The sequence below is a fragment of the Diabrotica virgifera genome, chromosome 4 (genome assembly GCF_917563875.1).
Source record: "Diabrotica virgifera virgifera chromosome 4, PGI_DIABVI_V3a".
In the NCBI taxonomy this organism is placed as follows: Eukaryota; Metazoa; Arthropoda; class Insecta; order Coleoptera; family Chrysomelidae; genus Diabrotica; species Diabrotica virgifera.
The window spans coordinates 50,203,420-50,219,108 of record NC_065446.1 but is presented as its reverse complement, the minus strand read 5'-3'; the positions used below and the strand labels follow the sequence as shown (position 1 = coordinate 50,219,108).

The window sequence follows — 15,689 nt, the reverse complement described above, 5'->3', positions numbered from 1 at the left end:
ATGTAAAAAGAAGAATATACAGTCGAACCCGCTTATTAGAGTACCGGTTATAGGAATATCCCGGTTTATGTAATATAAATTCGAGGTCCCAAAACGTTTCCATTTACCCTTTAATAAATTTATCCGTTTATTGTAATATGGTTTAGTAACCTAATACCGCTTTTTCGAATAAATGTTTCAAGTCAACAAATAACTTTTTATGTACAATTTCCTTCTTCTTCTTCTTAAGGTGCCGAGACCGCTTGTCGATCGTTGGCTCTCATGTTGCGCAGCATATTAACAATCATTGTCTTATTTACAGCCGCACGAAATAGTTCAGTGCTAGTTTTCCCAAACCATTGGCGTAGGTTTTTAAGCCAAGAAGTTGTACGGCGGCCCACACTTCTTTTTCCCATTATTTTACCTTGCATGACAAGGTGAAGTATGTCATATTTTTCTGGGTGACGCATTATATGACCAAATTATTCCAATTTGCGCCTTTTAACCGTGTTCACTACTTCGCAACTTTTATTCAAACGTTGCAAAACCCTTTCGTTTGTGACTCTTTCTACCCAACTGATCTTCAGAATACGGCGGTAGACCCACATTTCAAATGCTTCTAGGTTTTTTTAAAAGCGATTCTGTCAGTGTCCATGCTTCAACCCCGTAAAGTAGTACTGGGAATATATAACATCGGACCATTCTTATGCGAAGTTCCAAATTTAGATCATGACTGCACAGGATTTTCTTAAATTTCATAAAACTTGTTCTTGCTTTGGCAATTCTACTTTTTATTTCTGTACTAGGGTTCCAGCTTTCATTAATATGAGTACCCAGATATACAAGATTACTTACTCGTTCAATTGAGTCATTACCGATTGTTACGTTATAGTTATTATTATTTACGGCCGCCTGTTTACTAATAACCATAAACTTTGTTTTTCTTGCGTTGAGTTTGAGTCCATATATCGCGCAGAATGCCACCATTCGATTTAATAACGCTTGAAGATGTTCAATTGATCCAGTCAGCAACAAGGTGTCATCTGCGTATCTGATATTGTTCATAAGCATACCATTAATGAGTATTCCCTCTTTTGCGTTTTCCAAGACTTCATTTAAGATTGTTTCAGCGTAAAGATTAAACAACATTGGTGACAATATACAGCCTTGTCGAACTCCGCGCTTGATTTTTACTTCTTCAGAGCACTGATTCGCAACCCTAATACATGCAGCCTGGCCCCAATACAAATTTGCGATTATTCTAATGTCCCTACCGTCCAGACCGGTAGTTTTGAGAATATGTAGCATTTTTTCATGGCGAACTTTATCAAAGGCCTTTTCAAAATCAATCGCGCACATGAAAACGTCATGATTTACATCTCTGCATCTTTGAATTAAAACTTGGGTTGCGAATAGTGCATCACGCGTTCCAAGGCCACAGCGAAAACCGAATTGAGTACTTGAGATTCTTTCCTCAATTTTTCTATATGTTCTTTGATGAATGATTCTAAGAAACGTTTTCAATACATGACTCATTAGGCTGATGGTGCGATAGTCGCTGCATTTTGTGGCTCTGTGTTTTTTTGGTAGTACAACAAATGAGGATTTAAGCCAATATTTAGGAATTTTTCCGCTTTCATAGATTAAGTTGAACAATTTCGTAAGTATCTTAATGCCCTCGACACCTAAAAGCTTTAGTGTTTCTACGTAAATCCCATCTGGTCCGATCGCCTTCCCGTTTTTTGCGTTCTTTATAGCGTATTGCACTTCTTCCTTAGTTATTGGAGGACCGCTTATGTCATTTAGCGTTTCTAGTTCGCTTCTTTCATCATCGAATAATTCCTTTATATATTCTGTCCATCGTATTAGTTGACCTTCGATATCTATTATAATTTTTCCGTTTTTATCTTCGATTAGTGGAGGATTACATTTTTTATTCAGTCCTGCAACTTCTTTCAGTTTTTTGTGCATATTGAATGCGTCATAGATACGCTCGTAGTTCTCAATTTCTTTACATTGTTGTTTATGCCACTCTGATTTAGCTGATCTTATTTTTCTTCGAATCATACTGTTTAGCTTTTTGTATTCTGTCAGATTAGCATTCTTATATTTTCTTCTTGCATCCATTACATTCAATATCTCTTCTGTCATCCACTGTTGCTTATTCCTACGCTGATTTTCCATTAGATGGTCTTCTTGGACTTTTTCCAATGTTTCTTTGCATGACTCCCATAATTGTTCTTCTGAATTTTTATTTCCCAATTTCTGAAACTGATCTTCTAATTTATCGGTTACTATTTCTTTCACTTCCGCATTTGAAAGTTTATCTTTGCTGATCCTAGGAGATATTTTGGGTTTTTTAATCTTTTTAAATTTAAGTAATATTTTAGCTGCTAGTAAGTTGTGGTTGGAGGGTACATCCGCTCCTGGATAGGTTTTGGAGGACAAGATAGCATTTCTATATCTTTTTGATATACAGATATAATCAATTTGATTTCTTACTATTCTTCCATAAGGGTCGATTTCTCATACCTGCGGTAATCTATGGTTCAGTTGAACCCGGTTCACTGGTGAACTACCGTTTTGTTTGAAATGCATTTCTCATTGCGCGTTCATGTCAGTGCACGTTGTACTGCTTTCGAGAAATGCCAATAGATGGCAAAAGGTAAAAAACTGTCGCCATTTTGAACTACCGTTTTTATGCTGTTTTTGAATAAAGTTAAATTTAAGTATTTATAGTCAAATAGTAATTTTAGTAATTATAAATAAATGTTATAATAACAAAAATAATGTTATCGTTTATCGTTAGGCTTAATATAATAAAATAGGATATATTTATATTATGACAGCGTTTCGTGTTAATACAACGCATGCGTAATCCATGAAATCATCTGAACTGGGTTCAGAAATCTTTGAACGGCCGAATTCCACCGTTCAAGCATCGTTCAAGTTTAAACTGCCATCGGTTGAACGTGAATTGAGAAAGACGATTTTGACTTTAAACTGACGTTCACTAAAAGTTCAGGTTAAACTGGAGTTGAACTCGATATGAGAAATCGGCCCTAAAGTGTCCATAGGAGATTTCCAGGTGTAAAGTCTGTAAAGTCAATTTCCTAGAAATTTTAAATTTGCCTGATCTAATGGTTTGTCGTTTCGTATATTATTACGGTTTCTCAGGTACCTACCTAATAAACACTTTATTACTGTGTTATGATGAGTAAACGCTTATCTCCCACAGAAAATTCAATCGTATGCCGACAAGGTCATAAAATAATTTCATTTGTTTACAAATTTCTATAGGTACATTGCCACACACTTGGATGTTTTTAGAAACAGCATTTTTCTATAAGATTATTTATTACCAATAGTTGATTGTTTGTTTGGGGGTCTTTTCTAAAACCCAATTCCAATTTATTAGGTCTGGATCCCGCGTATGAAAAAAAAGTTGATTAATAGCAAGCTGAAAATTTGTTAATAGGTTAAGGGTGTCTAGTCGGATAAACTTTGATATATGGGAACACTGGAACAGGGGCAGTTTTAATTGTAGAAGAGGTTAAAAATTTGGAATGGTCAGACCACGAAAACGGCACATTTATTTTGTCCGACAGAACAGACTTAAACTCTCCGAACAGAGATTAAACTCTCATGCAAAACTCAGACTGCTATTTATCACCTGTCATAATTCCTGTCATTTGACATGTTCTACATGTTCCACTCATTAAAACGCCCATTTGGTGATAAATAGCAGTCTGATTTTTGCATGAGAGTTCAATCTCTGTTCGGAGAGTTTAAGTCTGTTCTGTAGGAAAAATATATGTGCCGTTTTTGTGGTCTGACCGTTCCAAATTTTTAACCTGTTCCACAATTAAAACTTCCCCTGTTCCAGTGTTCCCATATATCAAAGTTTGTCCGACTAGACACCCTTAAGCTATTAACAAATTTTCAGCTTTCTATTAATCAACTTTTTTCATACGCGGGATCCTTATATATTGTCTAATCGTTTCGTAATGATTTTTGTAAATAAATTATAAATTTTTATTGATATAAATAGACCTAAAACCATATGCATATACATATTGACATAGTATGTACTATTATAACGTATATTTGGTAGGTACATTTATTTCACCATCCGCCAATGATCGGTTATTAGAATATCCCGCTTATAAGAATAATTTTTGCTTGGCACGAAGGCTATTCTAATAAGCGGGTTCGACTGTATTGTAATTTATTTAATTCATAATACAATTTAACTGCTGTCAGAAAACAGAAAAAATGTTTATTTGACAAATAAACATTGCTTTCCGCTTAAATCAAATGCTCAAACTGGTAAGAAGCAGATGGGGGTGATGAAGAAGCTTTAACATCACCTTTAGGAGGAAAGAATTGTTTATTTGTGAAATAAATATTTTTCTGCCAGCAGTAAAATGTATTTTGAATTAAATAAATTACAAAATATTCTTCTCTCTGCATCGATTTATTTAATTCAAAAATTATTTTTTTGGCCACCCTGTATAAATAATTGTGTGAATCATTATATTACTGGATAGAGAATTAAATAACCTTTCAAGTGAGCTATCACACGATTCCTAATCTCATTTAAAAAAATCATCGATTACGTCATCACGCCCAGATGGATGACGTCACTAGTATAATAGATATGCCAAAAAATCATAATTTAAAAATAAAAATCGACCTGTTTTGCGATTTCTCTTCAAAATTGCTCATTCTCGAGAAAATGAATATATTCCAACTCAAACGTCCTCACTGTATGTACCTACATAATTGTGACATAACAGTTTATAACAATATTTGTTACCTAAAAAATTTTCTAACTACTCACATATAAAGTCTGCAAACAAATCAATAATTTCTTTGTTTTATTTTATTAACCGGTAAGAGCAGGGTAGTCGAATTACAATATAATTAAAAGTGTATAACCAAAGTGGTCTCGCCAAAACTTTGGAATTTAAAAAAAAATTAAAAAAGCAAAATTTTACAAAATATATCGAATTAAAGGAATAAGTATTAAAAATGTGATCATCGTATTCTACGCAAAGGTATGTATATGTTATAGTCAAAGCCCGAATTTCAGGCACTCCTAGGTTTGACTAGGCAATCCTCAGGTCTGACTGACGATCTTAGTCAAAGCCCGAAATAAAGTTACTGTTTCGGCCTTTGACTAGTCAAACCTAGGAAAGACTAAGTTGGTCAGGCAAAGGTCGAAATTTAATTTTATGAAATCGGGGTTTGACTAGTCAAACCCCGATCAGCTATTAAAATGTCGTAATTTGTTAGATTAGGATTAATAAAACGTCATTTTTTAATTTTAATGTTTAATATTTTTTTATTATTGTAATTAAAATAAAAAATAGTGTTTATCTACTCTATGTCATATTATGTATAAGTTTTTAGTTTGTGAAAACTGACATTATAGATAGCAGTGCGTGAAGGGTTTAAAGTGTGCGTGAAGTAACAATGTATTTTAAATGGGATTTACTTTTTCGCACTGTTTTTGACACACTTTCATTAATCAAATATCCTTAACTTTCGCGTTGTCATCGCGATGACATAATGATCAATAAATTACAACAAAAATTTTGACATTTTTGTGGTTTGAAAGAAATTAGAATTTTTAAATGTCAAAGTTCTAAAAATTGTAGAATAGAAATGAATTCCAGTGACGAAGAGTTACAGTTTTTTTTATGTTTATCGTAGATAAAATATTGTATGAAACTGTGCGTGAAGTACTTTTTGCGAACTTACTCGATGTATAGCACTCGCTCCGTTGTCGCTCGTGCTCTAAACATCGCGTGCGTTCGCAAAAAGCATACATCACGAACTGTTTCATAAATAACTGTTATTCTCACATGTTGAGGCATTATGGCATTTTGAGTTGCACAATACGTTAGACATTTTACACTTTTGAAGGGCATTTCTTATTGCAGTAGCATTTTATAAAGCTTTGTCCTCCAAATTTAGAATCTTTTGTACTCATTTCTCTTAGATACAGCTTAATGTCTGGAACATCTTCGAAATTAAGAAAATTCTCTTTGCATTCTCTTATTTGATTTCTTGAATCAAGTTTTATTTTGTGTGATATTCAAAATATTTCGAGCATCTCCTTTCGCTCTTTCAAAGCTGGGGAAAGGTATTGTTACAGTTTTCCGATCGAATTTGGAAGAATTTTTTTCACTTAATTGTTTCATAGCAATAGCCTGGCCATGAAGACCTTTAGTCGCCTTTCCTATATTTATTTTAATCTTTTCTGTCTGTGTAAAAATACCTATCCCCAACTTTGATATTGCCAAAGGAGATGCTCTAAATATTTTGGGTATCATAACAGCTAAAACAATTGGCGGTGTTTATAGAGGTGGTACGAAATACGGAACCATAAACATTCTTTGTTCAAAAAATCAAATAAGAGAATGCAAAGAGAACTTTCTTAATTTCGAAGATGTTTCGAAGAAAATAACGTACAAAAGATTCTAAATTTGGAGGACATGGCTTTATAAAATGCTACTGCAATAAGAAATGCTCTTCAAAATTATGTAAGTGTAAAAAGGTTCTAATGTGTTGTGCAACTCTAAATGCCATATAGCCTCAACATGTGAAAATAAACATTATTTATTTTATTTAAATTACGAAAATATAAAAATAATAAACAGTAAAATTGAAAAATGACGTTTTATTAAACATAATCTAACAAATTACGACATTCTAATAGCTGATCGGGGTCTGACTAGTCAAACCCCGATTTCATAAAACTAAATTTCGACCTTTGCCTGACCAACTTAGTCTCTCCTAGGTTTGACTAGTCAAAGGCCGAAACCGTAATTTATTTCGGGCTTTGACTAAGACCGTCAGTCAGACCTGAGGATTGCCTAGTCAAACCTAGGAGTGCCTGAAATTCGGGCTTTGACTATAACACATATACTTAATTTCACAAAACTTTGTATATCGAGAAACAGCCGGTTTCAGCAGAGGAGAGAAAAATGAGTTATAACTAGTTAGAAGATGATATGGTTATCGAACCAAGCTCTGATTGGAACGATACCTTGGAACGAGACCTTGGAACGATAATCCAACAAAGTTAACAGAATTCGAAATAGAGAAAAGAATTATGAAACGGAAACGAAAGAAAGTAATAGGACCTTTGAACTCACTACTTTGGTCAAAAACCATATCAAAAGAAAATAAAACACAGCTAAATAATAGCATATTTAAAAGCGTGGTACTGTATGGATGTGTACTGGCGTGGTACTGGCAACTGAATAAGCAATAAATAGAAGTTGCTCACCCTGGAAATGGACTTCTGGCGAAGATCGGTCTGCTTCTTTAGAGTCTCACACATAAAGAATGAATGAGTTCGAGATATCATGAATAGGAAAACAAACATAATTGAAGAAATGCAGGAAAAAAACCTTTGTTGGTGTGGCAATGCAAAAAAATGTAGGTACCTATACATCGACTCCCAAAGCTGATAATGAATGGCAACCCCCGGAAAGAAGGAAAAGAGGCAGACCGAAAACTACCTATATAAGTAGAATTCAAAAAGCAAAGCCTGAGAGAGATCTTTGACCAGAAGATTGGACAGATCTGGAAGGTTATATACAGGGTGTTTCATTAATCATTGTCCATATAGTAACTGGAGAAACCTTTGCACAAAATACGAATATTTAAATTAAAAGACTTAAATAAAATGTGGTTCCTTACTGAGTTACAGGGTGTTTTATCTAAAAATTTAAAAACTATTTTGCTTAGCATTTTAAAACTATTCGACGTATCCTTTTCATACTTAGCAGGAAGTATAGGTAGGTACTGCACAAAATACTAAATTATGTTAAACAAACGTTTCTGGCTATCACTAGAGGCGTGCGACGGGGTAAAGTGACTGGTTGACCCTTTCCAAATTCTACGCCACTAACGGAATTGCTATTTTAGTCCAATATTTAAATTTTCCAATACATTCTATGAAAATAATGTACTATTCATTCGTAACGATAAAGTCATTAGTTTTCGAGATATTTGAAGTTTAAAATGCAACGGCACAGCTATTTTGGTTAATGTATTGTGTCTCTTTATTTTTAACTTTAAATATCTCGAAAACTAATGATTTTATCGGTACGAATGAAGAGTATGTTATTTACATAAAAATTATTGGAAAATCGAAAAATTGCACTAAAATAGTAATTCCGCCAGTGGCGTAGAACGTGGGAAGGGTTAACCATCCACTTCCCTCTGTCGTACGCCTCTGGTAGTAGCCAGAAAGGTTTATTTAACATATTTTAGTATGGTGTACAGTACCTACACCTCTTACCAAGTATGATAAGGATACGTCGAATACTTTTAAAGTACTGGATACAAATAGTTAATATTTATGTAATAGGTATGTTTGATATAGAATTTAAAAAATTCTATATTCTAAAAAATTCTGTACCCAGTACTTTAACAGTATTTCAAATATCCTTATCATACTTGTCAAAAAGTGTAGATACTGTACACCCTACTATTGGATGTTAAATAAACGTGTCTGGCTACTACCAGATGAGTACAGGGAAAAGTGAATGGTTGACCCTTTTCAAATTCGACTCCACTGATGGAATTGCTATTTTAGCGTAACTTTTAGATTCTCCAATACTTTCTATGTAAATAATATACTCTTCATGCATAACGATAAAATCATTATATTTCGAGATATTTGATGTTAAAAATGAAGGGGCACAATAAATAAACCAAAATAGCTGTGCCGTTGAATTTTCAACTTCAAATATCTCGAAAAGTAATGACTTTATGGTTACGAATGTAGAGTACATTATTTTCATATAAAGTATTGGAGAATCCAAATATTTTACTAAAATAGCAATTCCGCCAGTAGCGTATAATTTGGAAAGTGTCAACCATTCACTTTCCCCCGTCGTACGCCTCTAGTAAGAGCCAGAAACGTTTGTTTAACATAATTTAGTAGATTGTACACAGTACCTTACCTATACTTACTGCTAAGTATAAAAAGGATACGTCAAATAGTTTTAAAATGCTGAGCAAAAATAATTTTTAAATTTTTAGATAAAACACCCTGTAACTCAGTAAGGAACTACATTTTATTTAAGTGTTTTAGGTTAAATCTTCGTATTGTGCTAAGATTTCTCCAGTTACTATATGGACAATTATTAATGAAACACCCTGTATACAATTCAGAAAATAGAAGCATGTGGAAAATGTACGGTTTTGGCTTACTTCTCTAATGTTAATTACAGCTCCACCAAAAAAATTAATGAAGAGGCGCCAGAAGAATTTAAATTAATATAAAAAATTGTAATCTAGAAACCTCTCTGATATATTTGTTTACAGACTTTTTACAGACGAACATTTTTTGGTGTGTATCACTTCTACAATGCTAAAACTTCACACGAATCTATATTTGAGCCTTCCATGCGGCTAAAATCAGTAATAATGCCCATATTTGTACCGAACGCTGCTATGCATCCTTCGAAGTTATGTTGAAATATCTCATTGGTCTCCATCACCAAACCGGTCGTATTAGGAATCCCTCCAATGTAAAAGTTTCCAGTCGGGTAAAATTTTGCGTTTTTATCTACCTTTTTCTGGATTTGAAAAAGTTTTTCGTCAATTTTTAAGGTAAGCAGCTCAAGGTTGAGGTCTAGTTTATGCCAAAGACCATCAGAAAGTTGACTGTAGGCAGGAACTTCTAAAATATTTTGTTTGTTCTTTTCGAAGCCTATCCATACCTTTAAAAAACCATTTTCTAGGCCTATTCCAAGATTATTTCCTCCCTGAAAATTAAAAAAAAATCACACTATAATTATCAAGTCATTAGTGATAGATTATATTATAGAAACCAAATAAATGGCTCAAGAGCACAATTCGTTAAACCTTTTGTATATGTATCGGTATCCATACGATCTTATATATTTCGGTATGCCCTACCTCATCAGAGATCCGGGTATATTCGAATTCATAGCAAGAAAAATAAACGAATGTGTCTTGGAACTTCACACTTCAAGTGAATAGCTACAAAAGTGCCATCTACTCTGATGGCTATGAACGCAAACACAACTCAAATCAAGTCGGTTTCTATCTTTTGTGCTGTATGAAATGCTGCGTAACATTTAAATGCTCGTCAAAATGGATTCATACCAAACAAAATCACTACCTACATAATATAATATATTCGTACTAAGGACTATTAAAGAAAAAGCTTATAAATATAATGCCTTCAAATATCTGATCACAAAAATCAACCAAAAAGTTCCGTAAGTAGCGAAATTAATGCTAGTATTTCCTGTGAAATTCGTACATACTATGCTAATAAAAGATTGATGTCATCAAAATTATTAGACAAAATAACCAAAATGACTATCTACAGAACATTAATTAGACAGATTAATCATGACTCACGACATTCGAGAGAAAGAGAGTGAGAAAAGTATACGGCCAGGGTGTAAGAAGAAGATGGCACATAGAGAATCAGGTTAGAAGACAAGATTAATAAATTAAATGAAGGGTATCTACGACATTTTAAGATCTGTTAAAAGTCAAAGACTGTCATGGCTGGGACATATCCAGAGACATGAAGTTGAAAAACAACAAGAAAATGTTACAATGGAAGCCGATGATAGGAAGATGTTAGAAGATGTGGAAGAAGACCTGAAAACTATTAATATAAGACAATAAAGGAGAGTGCACAAGAGAGGTCTGAATGGAAGGATATAGCCAGACAGGTAAAGACTCATCCAGAGTTATGATGGCAAAAGAAGAATTTCTTAAAACAATTTTTGCTAAAAACTAACTAACGACTCACCTTTCTGTTCCAAAATAGAAGACCGTTGGGTTCCACCGTAGTAAAATTTAGAAATATACTCTTCACACCTTCTCTTAATTCTCTCTTCTTATCACCAACCTTGCTCATAATTAAGTAACTGTCCCCACTGAACTTGGGATTGTTAACAGCAATTTCAAATTCGCAAAAAGCACCCGTCCATCCCACCTGGCAGGTACATTTGTTGTTTAAGCACATTCCTCTGTTTCTGCAAGTTCTCTCATCACATAGCATAGTATTTTCACATGTGTCGCCAAAATACGGTGCTGGACATGAACAATGCGGCTTCATAAAGGAATCTAGCCAACAAGTTCCGCCATTTTTGCACGCTTCTCCACCACATGGGGTTCCATCACAATCAATAAGATTCCTGGACTCTTTAATGTTTTCTTTAGTTAGTGGTATCTCTTTGTCGTTAATAGATAGGTGACGGAGACAGCCTTTCAAATGATCAGGCAAACTAGAGCCAACGAATAAAGGTAGTCGCGACATATCTGGAAGGCCTCCCAAGTAAACGGTTTCTTTATCTAAATTTGTTGTATGGCTCAAGTCTAATATACCTGTGTTTATAATATTATCTACAGAGAGGTATACTTTTTTGCCGAAACGTCCGAACTGGATTTTGTGCCAAACGCCTTTGACAAGGAGTTTAGAACTTCGAATTACTAGACCGGAAGAGACAACTTTACTGCTACCTATAACATGAATATAAAAATATTATTTCAATAATTATATCAAATTTAACAACAACAAAAACACGGAAAGACAAGAAGATCAAAGAAAAAGGTTAGATTACTTAATAGTAGACTTAGTTAACCTAACATTTTCATTAATTCCATTAAAGAAAGTATAAAAACTACATTTTTTTAATTGGTATATTAGTATGATATAATTGATCCAAATAATGGCATAACCCAGATTTACAAAGTGAAAGTTATCCTCCAACACCAAATTGTTAAACTAAAAAGGGGTAGTTCCCTGGATTGGCTGTATACCTTATAGTTAAACAAACTGGAACATGAAGTAAAAACCACTTCTATGTAAAAGGTATATTTACTAAAAATTTTTAGAATCCCAATGGATTCAATAAAATGAGTTCATCAGAACGTTTTCAAACCTATCGGTCCATCATCAGTGATTTGAATACTTGCAAAATAGCCCCAGAACCAAACAATGGTTGTGATTATAAATAAATCTACATTATGTTGAAATAAATTTAAAATGGCTAAACGCCGATGTTAAAGGATTAAACCTCTGGGAACATGGTGAAACTCTACCCGAGGACCCAATCAACCATCTTCGGTCAAGGATGACTACTAAGTCTTACTTAGTAGTCATCCTTGACCGAAGATGGTTGATTGGGTCCTCGGGTAGAGTTTCACCATGTTCCCAGAGGTTTAATCCTTTAACATCGGCGTTTAGCCATTTTAAATTTATTTCAACATAATGTAGATTTATTTATAATCACAACCATTGTTTGGTTCTGGGGCTATTTTGCAAGTATTCAAATCACTGATGATGGACCGATAGGTTTGAAAACGTTCTGATGAACTCATTTTATTGAATCCATTGGGATTCTAAAAATTTTTAGTAAATATACCTTTTACATAGAAGTGGTTTTTACTTCATGTTCCAGTTTGACCAAATTGTTCTGTATGGTCCACATAATGTTCAGAAAAAAGTCACACCATTTTGAGCGTCGGGTTTGGGAGTAGAGGGGGGAGAAATCGGTAAATTCGTAGTTTTTTTAGGTTTTTCGTCAATATTTCTAAAACTATGCGGTTTAGCATGAACAACCTTCTATACAAAAATGGTCTACATTAAATTTGCAATAAAAAAGGTCCTATGCATAATCCTTCTAAAATGAACGGTTCAAAAGTTATGGAGGTAGTATATTATAATTGGTCCAAAAAGGCCTAACCCAGACATCTAAAGTAAAAAGTTTTTCTCCAACACCAAATTGTTCTATATGGTCCACATATTCTTCAGTAAAAAGTTACACCATTTTGAGCGTCCGGTTTGGGGGGAGATGGGGGAGAAGTCGGTAAATTAGTAGTTTTTTTACGTTTTTCGTCAATGTTTCTAAAACTATCCTTTAGCGTAAACAATGGTCTATACAAAAATGTTCTACATAAAATTTAAAACAAAAAAATTCCTATACATAATTATAATTGTTATAAAATCAACGGTTCCAGAGTTAAGGAGGGTGAAAAGTGGAGGTTTTCGATACTTTTTATATTATCTGGGCAATTGATGATGATTTTGGGTGGTGAGGATGACGTTTCTTCAAGGGCTTATCACTAACATATCATCGGCCACTGAAATAGCAATTTTTATGTACAAAACACAATCTTGTTAAAGAAAATTTCCATAAATTGCCCAAAGAATATAAAAAGTATCGAAAACCTCCACTTTTTACCCTCCGTAACTCTGGAACCGTTGATTTTATTATGTATAGGACCTTTTTTGCTTTAAATTTCACGTAGAACATTGTTTTTGCTAAAGCATAGTTTTAGAAATATTGACGAAAAACGTAAAAGAACTACTAATTTACCGACTTTTCCCATATCTCCCCCCAAACCGGACGCTCAAAATGGTGTAACTTTTTACTGAACAATATATGGACCATATAGAACAATTTGGTGTTGAAGGAGAACTTTTACTTTGGATGTCTGGGTTAGACCTTTTTTTGGACCAATTATACTATACTACCTCCGTAACTTTTGAACCGTTCATTTTAGAAGGATTATACATACGACCTTTTTAATTTCAAATTTAATGTAGAACATTTTTGTATAGAAGGTTATTCATGCTAAACCGCACAGTTTTAGAAATATTGACGAAAATCTACGAATTTACCGATTTCTCCCCCCTCTCCCCCCAAACCCGACGCTCCAAATGGTGTGACTTTTTTCTGAACATTATTATGTGGACCATATAGAACAATTTGGTGTTGGAGGATAACTTTCTTTTTGGATGTTTGGGTTTGGGTCTAGTTATACCATACTATATGTATTTAAATGTTTTAATAAAATTATCGAAAAGGATGTCAACTGTGATAAACACCAACAATACTAATTTATTAAAGCCTCGAAATTGTTATTCTAACAGTCATAGTCATAGCTATATAAATGTATTATTTTAACTTCGAAGATAATGTAACTGTAGCAATAACTCCGACGTTAGGTATAGGGAACATTACATTAAAAGTAATCAATATTTCTTAAGGACTTCAAAAGACAAAAAATATATAGGTTGATCCATTTGACATAAGAAAAGGTAATTAGATTTCCAGAAAAACGGAAGATCTGACAACAATGTAAATACCACCATAATATCGGCAGCATCACAGGATCCACATCAAAATTTATGAAAACCGCTCAAGCGTTTTCGGAGATAATTTCTAGACTCGGCGGTCACAAGCACTTAAGTCATTTTTTTATGAAAAATACATAATCTCGCAAACTAACCAAATTTGTGTAATACACCAACTGGAATAAACACCTAAGTCATATACCGCTTATATATCAAAGTATTTGATCGTGCTTTTTATAACTCTTTATTTTTATTTCATAAAGGTGGGTAATAAACACTTAACTCGACTTAAGTACTTTTACTCAGTCATACCAAATATAGCGAGTTCGATGTGAAACGGCGTTCTAAACCACTTATGTAGATATAGGTATTCATGCTCGTCAAATTTGTTTCTAAAATATTATATTGTTAGTGACATAAGTATTAAATACATGCAGAGTCAGTGTATTTCGTGATGATATTGATATCCACAGTCGGTTCTTCCTCTTTTGTTTATACAAGACACTTGAGTTTTGGGGTGAATCTTCGTTTTAAAACCATTTTCAATTATTAGTTCCGATAAAGTTGACGGCCTGATCTGGTGATAGTTTTATTAGTCTGAAATTTATTTCTGTTAAATAATGAAATGGATTTAAATAGTAAGTTTACAAGTCTTAGAGGTAGACAGATATTGGAGGTAGTTTCACAAACACTAGTTTCGGATACACCTGAACCTGGTATGTATTATTTTTGTTGACAATATTTTTTTCATCTATGGTAAGTAAATAGTGTGCAGTAAAAAAATTGAAAACTTCTAGATGTGTTCCATTGGTTTAGAAATGTTAAAGTAAAGGGAAAACGATGTACCTATAATTAAAAACCGTTTAAAGGATGAAGTTGATTTTGATTACAATAATATTAATTTAATTGGATTACGGACATTATTCTTAGAATTTACGTACCAAAGATCAGAGGGGTGCTTTTACGCTTCTACCAATTTCTATCATTTGAATGTATGACTTGCATTTAAATAAATGGTTGTGAAATGTTTTAAAAAATTCAGTAGATGATTTTATAAAGAAAAATATTATAAATCCTTTAAATCTACTATCAGATTTAAAAAAATGTATCTAACTATTGACTGGTGAATGCCCTTGTATTCTCAATATTTCTATACGGAGCAGAGACTTGGACTCTTCGCGCATGCGAGCGCCAAAAAATTGATGCCTTTGAGATGTGACTGGACAGCTCATAGGACAAACGTTTCCATTCTAAAGCAACTCAATATTAAAAAAGGCTGTTCACAATATGTCTGCAACGAATTCTGCAATTCTTTGGTCACGTGGTTCGAAGAGGTAACGACAGTTTGGAGAGATTAATTGTTTCTGGAAACGTTCCGGGGAGAAGATCAAGAGGACGATCACCAACTAGATGGTCTGACCAAATAAATCATTCAGCTGGAAACTCATTCTGCGAAGCTCGTAGAGCAGATGAAGATAGAGACCAATGGAGAAACATTGTTAGGAATATTGGAAGAAATCACGATCCTCATAAATGGGGAAACGACAGGAGAGAG

General features: G+C 33.7%; 1 protein-coding gene across 1 annotated transcript in view; it reads right to left on the bottom strand.

The window, feature by feature from the left end:
* Nucleotides 1-9,125: 9,125 nt before the first annotated feature.
* Nucleotides 9,126-15,689, bottom strand: part of LOC114327465 (protein eyes shut) — a 70,163-nt gene continuing 63,599 nt past the window's right edge. Inside the window, exons 15-16 of the mRNA XM_050649217.1 lie at nt 10,802-11,514; nt 9,126-9,773 (exon numbers count right to left, since the gene is read on the bottom strand). Coding sequence (XP_050505174.1) covers nt 9,369-9,773; nt 10,802-11,514 — 1,118 coding nt within the window. The 3' untranslated portion in view covers nt 9,126-9,368. The remainder of the gene's footprint in view (nt 9,774-10,801; nt 11,515-15,689) is intronic.